Consider the following 20687-nt stretch of genomic DNA (forward strand, 5'->3'; position numbering starts at 1 on the left):
TCTGTTTTACTGTGATATATATTTACATACATACACAAGCAATATCATGTATTTATTATTTACTATCAATTCCGTGTTTAATGTCCACAGTGATCAATTTAGAGATCTGGTCCAATGATTTAAATTAAGAGGAAACTAATAATAACTGATTGTGGAAAAGTTAAGGGTGTTTGGGAGGAGAAATTATTCTGTCCATCAGTATAAATGCTTGGGACATTTAAAATTTTATGAATAAATTGCTAATGACATATATATGTACTAATATTTATATTCAATTTATCATAAAATTTTTAATTGTTAATTTCAATTTTAAAATTTATTTTTATTTTTCCATGATTTCTTTTATCTCATTTCCTATAACCTTATTTCACTTTAATTGTATTATAACTTTTTTGCCAACTTAGACTGACTGTGATTTAAATGAATATAAAACAAAAGCTATAAAATTTCTGTCTGCTTGTCGTTGTAAGGTAAATCAACAGGTATAGGGCATGTGGGGTTAGCATCAAAGAACAGTAACTCAACGACATGTTGGTCGTATTTTGTTTCTGGCATGAATACTACATTAAAGTAATTCATAAATAACATTTCCCGTATGATATAGAATTTAATTTTGGAAGTAATTTCGGTTTTTGCCACAAGTAAGGTAGCTCAGCTCTTTTTCATTGGTACAAAAATCCATTTAATTTTTGCAAGGAATCATATTTTCACAAAATCATAAAACACTTTCATTTTTAAATAACCAAAACTCCTCCGATTCCTGAGTCGACATTAGTTTTGATCTATTTCTGCCTTGATCTTCTCTTATTTCATGGTTTTGACCACTCTCATATTCTGGCCGCTAACATCATTTACGATTGATTAGCGAACAACATATTTGGTTCATCAAAATCTGTATCCTTTATCATTCAGTGTAATGAAATAAAATAAGCAAACATTTTTTTCCGAGGAAAAACGTTATAAATAGTCCCATTATTTAAAATTGGCGGAGGGAACAAGGAAACACGTATTTTAAATGTATAAACCTGATTTTCTATTAAAAATTGTTGCATGTCGGGGCCTTTTATAGCTTACCTTATACAGTTTTTTATTTGCTCATTGTTGAAGGCTGTACGGTGGCCTGTAGTTGCCACAGTTTCATCTACGCAGTTTGGACTCTTATTTATCTCATTGACAATCATACCACATTTCCTCAATTTCATATGTATCTTGTCCGTTTGTCTTTTTATTTTAGCAATGGCGTGCGTTGTCAGTTTATTTCCAATCTATGAGTTTGACTGCCCCTCTGGTATCTTTCGTCTCTCTTTTGGGGTGCATGCACACGAAAGAAAGAACGAACAACTATTGATTAAAAAAAGGTAAAAACTATGTCCAGTCATGTCAATGTTAAATTTGATTGATTGGTGTTGATTGAATCAGAATGTGTCGTTAGATATTCAGGACAATGTCATGGGACATGTACTTCACATTAAATATGGTTCACCTGCTAATTGTTTTATGATTAGTACATTTGTAAATCAAGTTTGACAGTTTTATTAGCATATCCAGTCTAGGTGTAGAACTAGTTCAAACTCGCTAATTCACAGAATGAATGTCTGGAATCTCGACATTGGCCTGATTTTCGGATGTAAAGTGAATCAAAGCTGTCTTACAATGAGTAAACAATTTGTTCTTGATTGACATCCATGAGACTTTTTTTTTTTAAGGCAATTCTTTAATAGGTAAATTGATTTCGCACTTTTTCTATGCTTACTCGATGCAATGTATTGAAAAGATAGTTTACGTGTGACAGACTCACTTGTTTATTGTTGAAGACGGCATGTTTAGCTTAAGTCATCTTCAATTTCAAGCTCTTGTGTCCCCAAATAACAAAGGTTTAAGAAGTGTCCTTAGATGGTCTTAGCACATTCTTAATCATGGTTGTTGTTTTTATACAGTTTCATAGACATAAGAAGATGTGGTTTGAGTGCCAATGAGACGAGTCTCCATCCAAGACTTATCCAACTCTGGTCTTTAAGTATGGATTAAGTCTGCAAGAAAACATGTATATATTTTGACAATCATATGATACTTTTTAAAACCAGTTCAAGAATTATAGTCTCATTGACAAACATTCCCAAAAAAATACACGAAAAGATGCTAAATACTATAAGTAAAATGCGTCATAGAAAAAAATAGCCTTTCAAAGACGTCACAATTATTTAAACTGCTTTTATGTATGAGTCATAAACGGTCCGAATTATAATCTGTCCGAGTACGGTGACAAATGTCTCCCTGTAGACTGTTAAACTAGCCCTTAAAAATTCTGACTCAGCACGTCGTTCTGGTACAAGGATGGGTGCATATTCATATCACATTTACATGTTCTTTTCATGAGTATGCAAATGTTAAGCAGCCATTCATCCTCTACTAGAAAGAATCGACCACAAATATGTTAAATAGTTTCTCCTTAATGAATATTCAGTCGTGTTTGCATCTTCATTATATTCAATTTCTTTATAATGCAGAATTTTTTTTAATCAGCAAACAGACCGAAATCATATGATGTAAATGTGTGAATTGCATACTTTTGCAATTTCTATTTTGTCGAGTTGTTCTTATTAAAATAAACATAAAATTTTGAAAAATTAGAATATAAAGCGAATAAAAATTTCACATAAATGATGTTCATAGAATTAACTGAGTTGTTACCTTTGCCTTAAATAATAGGTTACCATTAAATCTTTTTTTGCAAGTGCGTTTACGCGAAACCAAATAATTTTCAAAGCAATTGTACTAAAGTCTTCTAAAAAAAATTCCAAACATTTCAAATCAAATATCCCCTGTAAAACAAACTTCAATCAAATTGTTCAACAGGTAAGAGAGGTAAGGCCAATTCCTCTTCCGCAACCTCCCCACTCCCTGTATTTTGTTTCACTCGCAGGGTCACAATCTGAAATTGTTAAAAAATACTGATAAAAGAATCCTTAAGAGTTTCTTTCAGGTAATTTTCACAAATGCATTCAATAAATTTGCGAAAAATGTTATTCAGAGCTAGGTATGGCTGTTCGGAAGATATATTGCAGATATTGCAATCGAAATAATAAAACTCATCATAGATACCAGGAATAAAATCTAATATTTACGTCAGACGCATGTTTCGTCTACAAGAGACTCATCAGTGACGCTCGGATCAAAAATGTTTAATAGGCCAAAAAAAGTACAAAGTTGAAGAGCACTGAGGACCAAAACTTATAACTAAAAGTTTTGCCAAATACAGCTAAGGTAATATATTCCTGAGGTAGAAAAGCCTTAGTTTTTCCAAATGATTTCTTTTTCGAAGGAGAATTTAAATCTTAAGTCGCCATCATGTTTTGCTTTTGTTGTGGACGACTGCATACGATTTTTAAAAAATACAATTTGTTTCAAAAGCTGACAAAATTGCAGTTTTTGAGCAGTTTTACGCATTTACAATTAGGTAACATGTTCGAATATACAATAAGATGTTGTTAAAACCTTTGAGTACATATCTGAATCTACAATACTGTGAATTTTACAAAAATATTAAAACCCATTTAGAAAATACATGACCTTAATGTAAAAAAAAATAGGAAGAAAATAGGTCCTATCTCTTAACCAACAAGGTAGAGTCTGCTCACCTGAGACGCAGATGTTAATATTATATAAGATAACCACAAATATGTCTATATCCAGACGGGTGACATCTTTAATTGTTACTATGAATGATATTTTCTCACTATAATGTATTGAGGTACACACGCTTTGTTCACTAATCGTGTATAAACAATATGATAGTCATGTTCTGACCTAATCGTGTGTCATGAACTGACAGTATATATAAGACCGGGTGAAATTTGATGCAGTCACTTCTTATCCAACTACCGAGGATACCAGTCTAAAATAACAAAGATGAAATCGGCTTTCCTTGTATTACTCCTTTTAGGAGTCGGATATTCTAGTAAGTATTTTAAATGATTCAACATGATATTTTGGGTATATGTACTAATTGTAAAATATATACGGTTATTTTTGGGGGAAGAAAGACAAGATAAGAAAATTGAAAATAGAATTTATCCGTCAGAGTGTTTATTTACTAACAGCCGTTTTAGAGATTTTTAAACACGCACAATCCATACTTCACAATTCACATTAATGCGTAAACGCAATCATTTTCGAATTTATGGTAAGTAAATTGTTTATTAAAGTGACATGTTTTAATCATAATACATATATATAATTCTTTTTAAAGTTTATGAAAAAGTATTGTTTATTGCTATACTATATTCGCGTTTTAGATGTCACATTGCTGTACAGCACATTTGCAATTATTAGGTTAAATACAAAAGTATTGACGAAGATGGGATAAAACAAACTATTGGGATCCTTGCTTACGAAACTAAACAAATGTTTTGCATAGCAATATTTTATTCCCTTCTCTACGCAGATATTCTCCTTAAATCTTCTGTTTGAAAGAATTGAGGTATATAGGTTTTGATAATACCGATGCCCTAAGGTAGTGTATCTTTTCAATGTATCCTCTTTGGTCGGGTTATTGTCTCTTTGACACATTCATTCCCCATTTCCATTCTCAATTTTATACTTTATCTATTGTTACAGATGGTATGATTGCTGGCATGAACCCAATGAATATGATGATGGCTGGTGCAATGAACGGTGGTGGACAGTCCGAAATGATGAAAATGATGGCATTGATGAGCATGATGGGTGCCAACCAACAAACAGGAGCTCCTGGTGCGCCCGGTGCTGCTGGTGGAATCGCTGGAAATCCTATGCTTAACAGCATGATGAAATTGGGACTCTGCAGAAAAACCGAGACAGCTAAAGAATCTCGATTCTGTACTCCAGAATTGTGTAGTTTGAAGGGAATGATGAGATTTGGAAATGGTAACATGTACCAGTGTGTTCCCGGATTCGGATGTTGTTATAAAGACCACCAGTCAATGCTTCTCAGCAAACTCGTCAACTAACTAAATCACAGGTAAGCATGAATAAACTATCATTTATAGATGATGTACGCGTGTATTCTATGAAAAATCACAAATATTACATTTTGGTTTCAAAATATACATCATAAAATTGAGAATGGAAATGGGGAATGTATCAAAAAGACATCAATCTAAATCATGTATACAGAACTAAATTAAAATAACTTTATTTAATGAATGGCTATTATCTATTTTGAATTTATTGAACCATAAAACTAATTTTTGACTCTTCACATTGAATAATCCGCGAATCAAAATAAATTATTGCCATTCGTTATAAATAAATTTCTATCAAAAATAAGGCTCAAAGACCTTTTGATATTATTTATACTAAAAATAACAACGTTCACACATGTTGGCGTATGAATACACAACGTCAGAGTGGGCGTGTCGCCATCAAAATTGATAACATTGAAAATAAAACTAATAATTTTAACAAATCGGAAGACAGTAAAAACACCAAATTTATTTATAATGATTTGATTGCCTTACTACATGTATGTTAATAAAATACAATTTATTTTGTTATTTGGGAATGGGCATATATTTAACTACAATTAATTTTATCTCTTCAGACATGTACTGCATACATTGATGTGGCTTATAAGATCATATGGTCGTACAATGAAGTCATATGAAGAATTTCTGGATATCTACCAAATCTTCATCTATGTTAAATTTCATTAGAATATTGTAATAATATCGGCTAAAACACAGAACAATTAAAAAAAAGAAAATTGGCCTCTTTTTTTTTTTTATCGAAGAATCCCATTAGAATACAATAAGGTTGTGGAAAACAATGAAAGAAAATGTAATGTCATAACACTATCGTTTTTTTAAACTAAGCTGATGAATGATCTTAACTTTTTCAGATGAGCAACAGCAATCGAATGGTCCCATTTCATCTCTTCATAACTTCATCATCACTTAGGAGAAACCTGATCGATCAGTAGTATTTATTTGAGAGTATGTGAAACATTTTCTGTGGAAACCAGCAATATTTATTAAGTTGTATGTTTTATACAATAAATTATATTTTTGTAATTATACAGTTGTTGACTTTTTACTGTTTAAGCCAATTTTAACCAGCATTAGTCATACCATATAATTGGCCAAATATATACCCAAAAATGGGAAAATATAATAAGTTGTCGATTTGAGTGAAAATTATTGGTTTGAACAACATTTCTAAGCTCACATTGATCAGATAAACCTACTAACAAGCACCCAGTGTCATACTAACTTTAATCCAACTTTTTCCAAAGTTAAATGGATTTTTTTTCAAATGAAGAATCATTGACAAAATTTGCTAAAAAATCCAGAATTCTGGACAAAGCAAACAATGTAGGATTTTCCATGTTTTCCATCAGACTCGGACTTCTCTTGAACTGAATTTTAATGTGCGTATAGGGGGAGGGTTGAGATCTCACAAACATGTTTAACCCCGCCGCATTTTTGCGCCTGTCCCAAGTCAGGAGCCTCTGGCCTCTGTTAGTCTTGTATTATTTTTTTAAGAAAACAGCTTGTTTTAACTATGCCTGGGTCAAACCTGCTTTTGTATGTGCCGTTTAGGAGAAAGAGCAGACTGGTCAGCTGGGAATCAGAATAAAGTGTCCAGGTTGGATGATAGTCATCCTGTGGACTGTTACCTGGGGAACCAGTCATTGAAAAAAACCAGGTTCAACATGTTCTGGTACAAAGCAGTGTTAATATCAGGAAATTATGTTCTCATCCTAAAAAAAATAATTTGACACTGGACGCTCAATAGCCATCATTCCACCTACAATAAAATCCGGATGTGCACTTTAGACTCAAATAGTGAACAATCATGTGGTCATACCTTCGCCTCATGACTTCTTTAGACACTATATCCAGTAATGTGGATGTCAGCATCTACAGGTCAATACACAACCTTCAACAATGAACAAAACCTGAACCGTATAGTCAGCTATAAAAGGCCGAACCTGACATAGTTAAATAAAAGGTGGACACAAATGATAACCTTGTAAAGGGACTCTTTAACTGAAGATCATTAAAAGTGTTGCTACACAAAATGTGTACTCTCCGAGTTTTGTGGCATAAGTTTGATAACATTTAATTGATGCAAATTAAAATTGGAGAACCAGTAATGAAAAATTCAGCATTTTTTCTTTTTTTAAAGGGGCAAAACATAAAACCTCAAAAATTCAGACTTGATCTGTATTTTGTGGTAATAAGCATTGTATAGGGACAGGGTATTAGTTTTATAACCTTTGGTTGAAGCAAACTTAAGTTAGAGATCGGAAACAAAAAAAATCAGCTTCTTTTCATTTGTAAAGGACATAACAGAGGCGGATTTATGGGGTTTTTCAGGGGCCTGGGTTGTTGGAAAAATTTGTTTGAATATATAGGGATTCACTGAAGTATGATTGGAGCGGGTCCCCTCTTAGGCAGTCGTTGTCCCCCCCCCCCCCCCCCCCCCCACACACACACCTTACCAAAATTTCTGGATCTGCCTCTGCATAACTCAAGAACGATTAAAGTGACACCACCAACATTCAAACTTACCCTGTGTTTTGTGGTGATAACCAATTTGTATAAATTTTACTGGTGATAAGCATTTTGTATAAATTTTACTGGTGATAAGCATTTTGTATAAATTTTACTGGTGATAAGCATTTTGTATAAATTTTACAACATTCATGGTTGAGGCAAACTAAAGTTAGAAAAAGGAAACCAACTTGTGGACATACAGAAGGACATACCAACAGACAAGGGTAAAACTTAATGACCATCAACTACGGCAGGGGCATCAAAATTCAATAGTACAGACTAATTTAGGACAAACTACAAACTCTTAACAAATGGTTATTTTTTAAATCTCCCAAAGAAACTTCATATGAACTTATTGGGTTAAAATACCCACTAGTACCACAAATGAAATGAGAACATGTTATGAAGACAAATATCAAAGCTCAAAGTAGCTTTGAACTTAAAACTGGATTTAATTTGTATCATTTTTACTGAATTATTGTTTGTTGACCACTTTATGTAGCTGGTGCAGCTGGGCTGATGACTTAATATTTGTGTTGTTTGATGACAGTCTCATTGACCTATATCCTACATCCTCTTTTATTCATTTTGGTTTTCTAAACAGCCAGACAGTAAATCAAGAAATTGGTTTAAAAAGCAACAAAATCAGCGTGTTCTAATTTTGATTCACTTCAATGGTTTACATTTTAGTGTTAAATTAAACATTGCCATATGCATAAAAGCTTGAGGTTTAGCTAACAGCAATACCAGGTTCAACCCACCATTTTTTTCTTAAAATGTCCTGTACCAAGTCAGGGAAATGGCAGCTGTTATCTTATAGTTCTTTTCTGTGTGTGTTGCATTGTTCACTTGGTTTTTTGTTTTTTGTTTCATTGTTTTCCTCTTATAGTTGGTGTGTTTACCTCAGTTTTAGTTTGTAACCTGGATTTGTTTTCTCTCAATCAATTTATGACTTTCAACAGCGGTATACTACTGTTGCCTTTATTTACAACAAAGGGATTTTGCATTATGTTATTTTACTTTATATCATGTAGATACCCTATTTAAACAATATTTTTGCTTTTAAATCTAAAGTGATTTAAAACTATAGAACTAAATGAAACAATAAAATTCCATGAAAAATATATTTTTATTATCAAAAATCTTTCTCACAACAATATCACTATCAAGCAATAACAATTATCCATTTAGACACCTTAAAAAAACACACTAACATACATCTGACTCAAATAACACAAACAAAACAATCAACATGATTTAAGCATAAGTGTATAATCTTCAACAAACATACTAAATAATGAAAATAATGAAAATTGAAAAATGCCTGAAAAACTATATGCCAAAACAAGATAAACTACTCAATGAAAACATTTCCATTTTTTAATGTAGAGTAAATTTCCCTTAATTTAGTTCACTTAAAGGGCCGAAATCCTGGAGCTGATGAAATATAGTGGACTTCAAATATAAGGGAGTTTGAAAATTACTATTATATTTTTTTTAATATATGTTCATGAAATAAAAATGTTGTTCAGTGTTGTCATTTCTGTTCTTCAGTATTTTCATTAACGTTTGGGAAGATTTTGATAATTGAAAGATTTCCTAATCAAAAGAATTATTTTATATCTGAAAGACAAAACTTAGCTTTGATCTGATATTTTTTTTACTTGGTTAAGAATACATTTGTATGTTTATCTCTAAAAAACATTTTACAAAACTGTTGTCTTTTTTTTTAAAGCATTTACAAATTTGAGTATAAAGATCACAAGATTTATTTGAATGACCTAGTGTAAAAAAAAATTGTAAAGAAAATCGACCTTATCTCTTAATCATACTGCATCAGATATGGAAGATTTTAGATATTATAAATGGCAAACCAATATCTGCTATGTTTTCTAAATGTTATCAAGGGGAGACAATCAGCTTACTCACAAAGAAAAAACTTGAATTATCTCCCCTATATAAAATAATTAGAAATGTGATCAAAATGAAAAAGTTTTAAACTTAAAATCAAATTAAAATGTGATAAGAGATCAAAAATGTTTGTTTGAAAATTAAACACAAATAAACAATAGAACAATTTGTAAATCATGAAATTAGGAAGATGCATATTTATGTAAATTCAACCTTCAATATTTCTGATATGTTCATCTCAAATATTTACTGTATCTTCCAATCACATTTGTGTAAATAATTTACTTCTATCATACTATTTTGTATAAATGATTTACACTTATCTTTCACACTTGTGTACATGATTTACACCTACCCTTTCACACTCGTGTACATGATTTACACCTACCCTTTCACACTTGTGTAAATGATTCACAACCTCATTGCTCGTACAAGAAAGGCAGGATAAAAACAAGCAAAAGGTCACATTGCCTCTTACAACATAAGTTTATGATACATTGTGTCTCTACTTTGTAAAGACTTGCTAAATTCATATCTACAATTTGCTGAGTTTTATATACAATTTCTAGGACATTACAATTTAATTTTCTATTCTAAATTAATCTACTATACCATGAATAAGCTGCTAGCGTCTAAATGTCTGCAATTATTTTTTACTTACACGACAAAATTAAAGAACTTTTTTTTTCTTGAACTGACACAAAGTAGATCAAATTAATATTTTTGAGTTTGGGCTTTTTAAAGGAGATCTTTTATTTTGCCCCTTATGTCATCACAAACACCTAATTTGACAACAACATCATTTTGTAGAATACAAGATAGAAAAGTGATTCAGTGTAGTAAAACATAACATAATAAACATGCCATAGATTTATGTCTATGTAAATAAACACAAAGTATTATAATTATTAACAACAAAATTCATAAATAATGTAAAACTTGCCATTCTATATTATAAGTAATAAACATGTAAAAATTGTTGCCAAAGCTGTTTGCGGCAAAGTTGTAAAAGTTAAAACAAAATCACTGATACCATTATCATTTGATAAATTATGAAAAGTGACTACCAAATATGGTTGTGGATAAAATTATCTCCAAGTCACTCAATCGCTTTAAAAAATTAAGTTTCAAAACAAGATTAAAAGTTCAAAACATAGCACCTTCTTCTTTTGACAATTTCCTATGAGACTGCTATTTATCATGCTAAAATAGTCAACAGCTTGACAGGAAAATATAGATTCTACCACTGCATTGAGTGTGATACAATATTTATCCATTGGAGACGTTGAATTTTTAAATTTAAAACACGAGTCTTGCCAAGCGTTTTAAATATTTTAAATTTAACTGTCAAGAGTGGATAAATGTGGTATTACACAAGATTTAGTAGTAGAATTTGTTTCTCTAATAATTTCAAACAACATGTAGGCAACCGTATTCCTTCTTTTGGAATGATCTGCAAAAAGATTTGTTCTTTCTATTTGACGTCATTAGACATGGTCGCCTTTTCTCATGCTTTCACAATAGTAAATTCAGAGGAAAGCAAGGAAATTCGACGTCATAATCCAATTTTAACCAATGAAGAACTGAGATCAAACAAACCACACGTTGATTAAATTTTTTTTATACAATGGGTGCAGAAAAGGATAAATTGCTGAAGAATTAGAGAAAGAGGATATGTCATGTCTTCTCCAGAATAAGATGCTTTGTCCAAATTAACAAAAATGTTCTATGGTGTAAAATTGTATACAAAATAGGAAGATAAAAAATTATGATAGCCAAAAAGACCACTATCCAAATAAAAAAAAATTAAGGGTTCTGCTGAACCCAGTGTCTCGCCTACTTTTGCTGTAACTCCCAGGCTCAACAAAAATGAGGAAAACAATCAATAAAAATATTCCTCTTGATACTATCTTTTGAATGTAAGAAGCTTCTTTCCAAGTTTGGTAAAAATTTCAGGATAGTTGATGAATCGAATAAATGTTTTAAAAACTTTAACTGCAGACTGTATGTAATGTTAACTGGAAGAAAAAATAAGTCCATTTGTAAGTAAAATACAGATACACAGGTACAAAATATTAACAAAATTTCCATTCTAGATACTAGCTTTTGATCATAAACAAACTTCTGTCCAAGTTTGGTACAAATTTAAAATAGTATAAGAAAGTTATTAAATTTAAAAAAAATTTAACCACAGAGTGAATATGTTGTTTCCTGGCAGAAAACCTAAGTCTATTTAAAAGTAAAATACGGAAAAAATGGATTAATTTTTTTACAAAATTTACTTCTGGATAATATTTTATGATCATAAACAAGATTCTGTCTATGTTTGGTACAAACCCAGGATAGTTAAAGAAAGTTATTAAAATTTTAAAAACTTTAACCACAGAGTGAATGTAATGTTTCCCCGCAGAAAAACTAAGTCCATTTATAAATAAAATACAGAGAAAATAGAATTTTATTTTTTACAAAATTTACTTCTGGATACTATCTTCTGATCATAAACAAGCTTCTGTCCAAGTTTGGTAGAAATTCAGTATAGTTTAAGAAAGTTATTAAATTTTCAAAAACTTTAACCACAGTGTGAATATTTGTGGACGCCGCCGCCGCCGATGGAATGTAGGATCGCTTAGTCTCGCTCTTTCGACAAAAGTCGAAGGCTAGACAAAAAGGTTATATTTCTGCTTTGCCTTATAACCTAAACTTTAAAAATCTATACAAGATTCACACATTTTTGAATCAAAGGAATCTAAGACCATCCTTTCAGTTTTGACCTGTAACACAATATTTAATTTTGAACTTACATTTCAACCCCTGTCAGCTTCTTATATGTGTAGTATTTATTTTTGAATGTTTTCAGAAGATTATTTTTATTATCCTAAATGTTACATAGTAAGTCTAGCACATGATTACAAATGAAAGCAAATCAAAACAAAACAGAGCAAGTCAACAATCATTCTTTAAAGAAACATAATGCTTTTGTAGCAGAGGTATTTCACCTGGGACGGATTGGATACACTGTTTAATTTGTAAAAAAATCAGACAAAATTTGAAGGAAAAACACTTTAAAATGGTAATACGTTCTCACGAACTGTCGAAAATTGAAGAAAGTGACTTTACTATTAAGGAAATCAATTCTTTGTAGATAATGGACAATTTTAAAGCATATATGCATACAATTATAAATTAACAAAACAAAGTGAGACAGACTATTTTGTGCATCTAGCAAATGCATATAACTCACATATAATTCATTTTACCATAATATATCAACAATATTCCATTTTTTACAATTGAGTTCAACAAAAATATAAACAAGTTTGCATTGTTGATAAAACTACATATCTGATCAATGGCACCAACATATACAAATAGCTTACATGTTTCTTTTTATAAATATGCATCAACAATTTTGGACAATTATTTCAATTTAGGTGGGCATTTTTATATTTGGTATATAACAGTATCGCAAAACATGTAGTGTTGAAAAAAAAATGAAACCCTTGATGGCTAAATTTGTTAACACAGACACTGACGAACAGTAGGCTAGGCCTCACAGAAAGTCTGATTGTATCAAATATTCTATTTATATAAAAATACATATATAAAGAGAGATCCAAAAATTGAATTTAACAGCAAAGAAACAACCTAAGTTACAAAATTTTGTAATGATGACTATAACAGATTAATCTAGTTCCCATTTGACTACTACCAGACTACGGTACTGTAAATTCAGAAATTATTGCGATTTTGTCAGTTTAGAATTTAATGCGATTTTAATTTTTACGATTTTGAGAAAAATCCTGTTTAATTCAAATAAAATATTTTAAAATGTGAGTTTAAATTATTGCATTTACAACTCTGTTGCATTTTACGCAATAATAAAAACCTCCAATAATTTCTGAATTTACAGTATTCATATTATATAAAATTTTCAAGTTTGTGTGCATGACTCAGAATTTTAAACAGTTATCTTTTTTATTCATTTTCATTTTGGAAGAGCAAGTTCTTCTAAATTGATCTTATTTAGATTGATAACACAAATACAATTAAACATAATTTTGTGTAATTCACAAAACTTCTGATTAAAGATAACCACTCTTACTCCTAGTTTAATTACAATCACAATCTACGAAAAAAATAGAATATACCTTACTTTTAGTTGAAGTACATTAAAAAAGGTTCGAAATTGTTTCTAATGAAGTAAAAAAAGTTGTAACTTAGGTTATGACTTAAATTTAAGTTCATTGACCAAGGTCAAAGCATTTCACTATCTATAAAATGATGGTGGTGAGACATTTCATGTTGTTGACGTTGAAACTGATGATATTCTTGACGAAGTTTTTCAAACCTCTGTTCCGAGTTCTCATATTTGCTTTGTTTTGATGGTTTTGGATAGAGATCATTATAAAAGTCTGATGTACTAAGTCCACTTTCTATTGCACTTAACAATTCGTCCCCTCCTGATGAAGCAGGGTACGCAAGTATTGTATCGAGATCTGGAGTATCAAATTCATAATTTTCATCTGCCGATGTGTCCCTATGTAAGCTTTGATCATGAAATGGTGAATCTTGACTGAAATCATTATCTTGTGGTGTTAAAAGTGAACTGTATGAAAGGCTTGGCCTTGGAACTCGTGAACCTGAAGTTGACCCTGTGGCCTGTGAGGTATTTTTACTCCCTATACCACTGCTCAGTGAGTCAGGGGTAGGATCGTCTCGGAATGAACGTGAATCTGGTAAATACCTTCCACGTAAGCTGCCTCTGGGAATATACGACGACGGATCACTATCATAACTATATGGCCTACCATGTCTATCAAAGTCCCTACCCCTCCCAGCCTCACTGTCAGACGAATGACCTCTACGACCTACAGGATAACCATCAGAACGGTCAAATTCAGGAGCAGAATTTCTACTTGCTGATCTAGATTTACGATGCCTAGGGCCACGTCTAAGTTTGTCTACAGTACCTTGTAGATGGTCACGAGTATATGTTTTTGGTGATGTGTTATTGGGTTGTACTCTTGCTACTTGTTTTGGCGGATTATAACCTAATGAATGACTTAGGCGAGGATTATCAATCTTTGGTATATCTCTGTCATTTGAATAATACGTAGGAAATGAATGCCATGGACGTTGAAATGGAATGTTTTGATATGTATGTTCTGGTGATGGATGAACAGAACTAATGTCATTGTATGGAGTTGTGAAACTGATCGGATCATCTGTCAGATATGTCTGCGTAGAAGATGGCTTCATGGAACTATGGCGAGGAAATCCTGATTTTTGTACATGTGGAATGTGAGGTGAAAAAACATCATCATCATTGTCAATATATGATGGTTGGTCCCTTGAGTATGATCGATCATAACTTTTGTCCCCGTAAGATGGAAATCTATTTACAGGTGTTGGATCATACCCAAAAGGTAGTGGTGGACGCAAAGGTAAAAATCCATTATCATCAGAATCAGAGTCACCTATGTCTTTCCGTCTATCCGAAGAAGGTCTTTTAGACATAAAATCCTCAACGGGATCAGGAAATCCATGGCTTGTATAAGGTGACTTTATTGATCTAGGCCTAGTTAATGAATGACCTTGACTATCAGGATAACTCCTGTCCCTTTGACTTTCAGGATACCATCCACTTTCAAAAGAGTCAACATTATCATATCGTTTATAACTATCACGTGAGCGGTTATGTCTTGAATAGCTCTGGTCTGTATCAAATGTATTAGAGCTTGGATTTAATCCATCCCACAAATAATTATCATGTTGTAAATCTTCCTTTCTATAAAGTTGTCTGTTAGCATCAGGTACTATAAACACACCACTACCTGCAAAACCTCTTATAGCGTCTGCTCTGCTATCCGAGAATGAACGGCTCCATTTTGACGAATCTTCCCTGAAATATAAAATGAATTTGTCATTTATTATATTAAAATATTTGTATTTCAATCAAACTTAAATGTTAGACTTTTTTATACAACGTTTTGTTTTCATATTTAAAATTTGAACTACAACATAAGAACAATTTTTTCAACGATACATTTTTCTTCTTTTTTTCTTTGCTATGTCATATAAAGGGTTTTTATAAACTGATGTTAAAATATAATTAGTGTAAAAATATCTGCATACAATATAAAGTTACAAAATTTTGGTGCAAACTGCATTATTCATTGCACAATTTAAGTAACCATAATTTTAGTATCTGGATATGTATTATAGCATGCTGTGCATCAAATTCATTAGACAAATTAAAACATGTGCTCTTTATGAGTCGTCTGTTTAATTGTTTGAAACCTGTTATTAATGTTAAAATGAAAGCATGGCAAAATATAAGTTACATACAAAGTAGTTAAACTGAAAAAGCAAATGACCTCCTCGAAGCAAATTAAGAAATGGTTAAAGTATTCCTTTTCATTTCTGTAAATCTAATAGTTTAATCACTAATCAACATAAAAACATAAACTGATCAATTTCTATTCAAAGGGAAATAACTCATCATAAAATATGTATCACTTTTGGCTACTAAAAAGGGTCCAGAACTCAATAGCTAGAAAAGCTAAAGTCATGAATATTAAACTTGACCTTCATTCAGTCACAGGAAAAAATATATCTAAATTTGAAAAAAAAAAATTGTAAATCATTTTCATATTAATGAACTGACACTGTATGGCAGCCACCTGCCATGATCTACCCTCTGTACATAACCAAAGCAATAACAGATATTTTCCTTCAAAAATCCAGTTTAACATCAATGTCTGGCCAAAAAAAAGATTTGCAAGCCTGTATTGTTCACATACGTTCTTGTGAAAAAGGAGTATTTGGTAACAGTTATTACAGCAAAAAACTTTAAGTTTTTTAAATTATTCTTTTCCCAGCAGAAACTATATTGAACCTAACAAGTATCTTACATAGATGCCATTGAACAACAATTCTAACAGACTTTAAACTACTCTTACAACAATTTGTTTAATTCCCCCATTATACTGGTCATTTATAGAAAATGAGAGATGCTGAACTTGTCTATGTGCTACTTTATTCTGTTTAAATATCAAATAATTTGTTTCTAAATATGTATTTATAAAATCTGAATAATATTTCGAAATCATACTAGAAGTGTTTTCTGCCATTTTATTCAAATGTTGATAGATTCTGTCCAAGTATTAGTCTACAGAAATAATTACTACATTTTATATATTTTCCATGTATAAAGGGCATGTGTTTAAGAAGTTTTGTGTTAAAATTTTAAATGATTTCATTTAAGTAACTCACATGAAAAAATGTTGTGATTTTTCAAATCCTAACTTGATTAATAGATCTAAGAACAGTTTTCAAAAAATAAAATACCTTTCTTACTTTTTCATTGATCTGAAATAACAAAATTTTTAATTTTCCAGTTATTTCAGATTGGGGCAATAACTTCTGAAATTTGAAAGTTAAAAACCGAAAGTCAAAAGCAAAACACTAATTCATATCAAATTTGTTGAAATTCAAAATATAAAAAGGTGCATCAAAATAGCAAGATGAGCAGGGCAGATACCATCAAAATGAAACAAAGTTCCTGACATCATTTAAAGATGACATCTTTTTAGAAGTTTGAAACATCACATCAAACTAACTTTTATCAAGTATAAAACTGTCTAAGAGGAGGAAAAGACCAGAAATATCACAATAAATAGAGAATGGGCTTTTCTGCAAATAGATATTGTTAAATATTGGCCACTTGACACAATGTAAACCTCTTCTGCTTGTTTACCATACTTATTTGCCAAAAAGGTTAAAATTGTGACTTGTGGTTGATATTTTACAATATTATTGTGTAGAAAAGCATGACAATAATTGAGCTATTGGTGTAGGCTTAGCTTGCTAAAAAAAACAATTAAAAACAATGAAAAAAACGGCTACTGAATAAAAACCAAAAACTGTTGACATAAACAGGCTAAAAACAATTTAAGAATTAATGGTTTTCAGAAACAATCTCATTACAACATTCAAATACAGACAAATAAAGAAAAAAATAACAACATGCAGAAAAATAAAGTGATGAGGAATGGGCACAACTTTAGTACAATACCTGGTTTGTCCACTCTGCTGCCATGGCAATGAAATAAACCTGAATTATTTTTACATTCTTACTTGTGTTTTTGTATGTTAGTTCTTTGTTTGTAAATTCAGGTGCCAACACCCCTAAGTTTAACCCTGCCTAATTATGTATGTGCTGGTCCCAAGTCAGGAGCCTGTTATACAATCGTTTTTTGCTGTATAATGATGTACCATATTTATTTTTATTCATTTCTTTGAACATAAATCAGCCTGTTAATTTTCTCCTTTGAATTGTTTTTGATTTTTTTTCTATATCTGGTCATTTTACAGCTGACTATGCAGTTTTGCTCATTGTTGTAGGCTATACATGTACAGTGGCCAACAGCTGTAAATTTCTTCTGTTGTGTCTAATGGAGATTTCTCTCATTAGCAGTCATACCACATCTCCATATTTTAATGTCTATACTTACTTAATTCTATTTTAATTTTCTTCTATGCACATGTACTATGTATTTATTTTTTTCACAAAAGTAAACTTGTGGTTTGTATATTTATCTAATATCGTGAGCTACTACCTCCGTTAATGCTTAATATAATTAACACACAAAATTTTCTGTAAACATTTCGATCTTTCAACAATAAAATCCACATCAATCAAGTTTTTATGTGGATACACATTTTTGGTATTTATTTCATATTTTTTCAAGATGCAATAATAATTTGACATCCATGTATACGTACATTCTGTGTGGAACTGTTGTTCTTTCCATTTCTTCCGATGTTCCCATATACTTAACATTACCTGTAGTAATAAATACAAGGTAAAAGTTTTATTCTGTTGTTCATACAAAAATTTACAATGTAAATATTCAAGGTCTGATAGGATGATTGCTTTGTGGCACACCATCAAATATGGCTACATTAAAGAGATGAGGGAGTTTTTTCATTTATATGATTTTAAAAGGTATTACTTTGAAGCCTGTAGACCTATTACTACTGAACAAATTCTTGAAGTACAAAACACCTGAATTTTCCTTTTAAAATATCTCATATCCCTCTTATCCCCATCAGTCTGTTTCTTCCCTTAGAAAATTTCTTAAAAGAGTTGTCTTTCTTCCAACTAAGTTACTATTGGAGTCTTTCTTCCAACTAAGTTACTATTGGATGCAACACAACCTTTTTAATTTAAATTTTTACGAGGCAATCTGATATTGTTTAACTTATGCAACAATAAGACTATTTTAGCATAACCTGTATCTTCTGAAAATACCAAAAAAACAAAAAACAAACTAAAATTTATATTCATTGGAACTGCAGAAATTTCCTTTGGTCTACAGAATGAAATGATATGTTTCTAAATCTGAAGAACCAGCACACATTTTAGATCAGTTTGATGGTACTAACTTCTTTGATCCTTTGTTCAAACATTTAAAATATTTAAGACAACAAACAGCAGGCCTGTAGCCGGGAATTTCCAAGTTCATTGGACTCACAAACTCTACTTTAGCAGTCAAAACTCGAAACAGAACATTGACTTTAACAGTGCTTATTTGTTTTCAAGGGGGGGGGGGGGGGTCGTCTGAACCCCCTAAGGCTATGGGTATGAACAAAGAGACATTATCTATTATATTTTGCAAGCTGAAGATCTAGGTACTTCCCCTGTTACATATTTATAGTCAAATCAATGGTAGCAGTCTGCTCATTTGGGTCAAGTGACCTTTGACCCTTTAAAAAGATACAACTTGTTTTATAGTGAGGAATATTCCAGAAACTATAGTACTATCTGCTACTGAAAATTAGTAACTTCCAAATACAGTGAAAACTGTCACAAACCTACCATATTTATCTGGCCTTGATCTATCTTTCTTCCTACTACAGATAATACCAATGATGGCAAGTAATACAGCAACCAATAGAAACAATAGACCACCGACAATGCCACCGATTTCTGCCTCCGACAGAAAAAGTCCTTTCGACTCTAAAAATATACAAAACAAATCAAATAATTGTAACAAAAAGTTCTCCTGCATATACACAGAGGTTAAGGATGAAGGAAATAAATTGTAAAAAGTGTGGATACAGAGAAGTATCTTGTCTTAAAGTTATTTCCTGTGCCTATTAGCCTAAAACTAAGAGCTTATTTCAATTTATTCCATTTAACACTGGTTCTCCACAAAAAAAGAGTCAAAAATTAAAGTTTACATACATGTATAAATAAATTTTGATCTTTTATAAGTTTTTCATAATTCTTTTATCTATCTTTAAAATCCATTAAAAAATATCTTGCAGTTTTATCTTGAATAAATAACAACAAAAAAAACCTTGGTACTTTTGACATGAGAATTTGATAGCAGGATATAAGAATTGCAACTAAATGATTTTTTTAAAATATAGATCCATAGCAAGAATTGTGTGTATGTTTTATATATCTAAATAATAGTTTATAAATGAGAGTGTTTAAATTGGAGGTTAAACAAGAATAACATAGAACTGTTCTACATCCTAGATTCCTGCGAAATAAAGTCCCAACCAAAAATTCCCTCAAAAGGTCCTTCCACCCTTTAAAGTATACAACTGTATTATGTGTATGACATGAAACTAAATTAGCCAAATCAATCCTTATCTAATTAGTAAAATTCACATCACAAGTTATATTGTAACACCAACATTGATTCCCTGTTATTTAAAATTATTAATTTTGTGATTAATTTTTAATGAGAGCACTAGGAAATATGCATGAATTGCAATATGGGTGATAGGGACAGGAATGTAGCAAAATCAACTACCATGTGATGATGAATATGTATAATCTTAAAAGCATTAAAATAAAACCAGACATGAAAAACCAAAACATGACATAAATAAGCAGAGCAGCAACTTTACATGAAATGCCAGCAATGTCCATGATAAATGTTTTAGTTTTCCTTCAAACCAAACTGCCACCTTTTTTTCAGCACTGTTTATAAGTCTGTTAAGTAATCATGATTTAAAACCCATGCATGAAATGAAATTGGTGCTTAAAAATATGAACCGAATAATAATCAAAATAGCACTTTGTACAACTGTAACCATGGTAACCACAGGTATGATTGAGGCAAGATTTTTCAAAACATATGTTTATATACTGAATACACTAACATATATTTAAAGAAAATCTTGTCTAGTACCGTACCTTTTTTTGTGATCATAAAG

The 20687-nt window shown here is 31.1% G+C and overlaps 2 protein-coding genes across 6 annotated transcripts in view; one reads left to right on the forward strand and one right to left on the reverse strand.

The window, feature by feature from the left end:
* The first annotated feature begins 3734 nt into the window (after window positions 1-3734).
* Window positions 3735-6053, forward strand: LOC134721546 (uncharacterized). Its single transcript, XM_063584637.1, has 3 exons — window positions 3735-3958; window positions 4618-4999; window positions 5879-6053. Exons 1-2 carry the CDS (start codon window positions 3910-3912, stop codon window positions 4986-4988), a joined length of 420 nt encoding a protein of 139 aa, XP_063440707.1. The 5' UTR covers window positions 3735-3909; the 3' UTR covers window positions 4989-4999; window positions 5879-6053.
* Window positions 6054-13603: 7550 nt separating this feature from the next.
* Window positions 13604-20687, reverse strand: part of LOC134721547 (protein turtle homolog A-like) — a 104611-nt gene continuing 97527 nt past the window's right edge. For all 5 annotated transcript variants that reach the window (XM_063584641.1, XM_063584639.1, XM_063584640.1 and 2 more), the window contains 3 exons: window positions 19333-19473; window positions 18237-18297; window positions 13604-15351 (listed from right to left, as the gene is read on the reverse strand). In XM_063584641.1, coding sequence (XP_063440711.1) covers window positions 13704-15351; window positions 18237-18297; window positions 19333-19473 — 1850 coding nt within the window. In that variant the 3' untranslated portion in view covers window positions 13604-13703. The remainder of the gene's footprint in view (window positions 15352-18236; window positions 18298-19332; window positions 19474-20687) is intronic.

Source organism: Mytilus trossulus, chromosome 6 (genome assembly GCF_036588685.1).
Source record: "Mytilus trossulus isolate FHL-02 chromosome 6, PNRI_Mtr1.1.1.hap1, whole genome shotgun sequence".
Classification (NCBI taxonomy): domain Eukaryota; kingdom Metazoa; phylum Mollusca; class Bivalvia; order Mytilida; family Mytilidae; genus Mytilus; species Mytilus trossulus.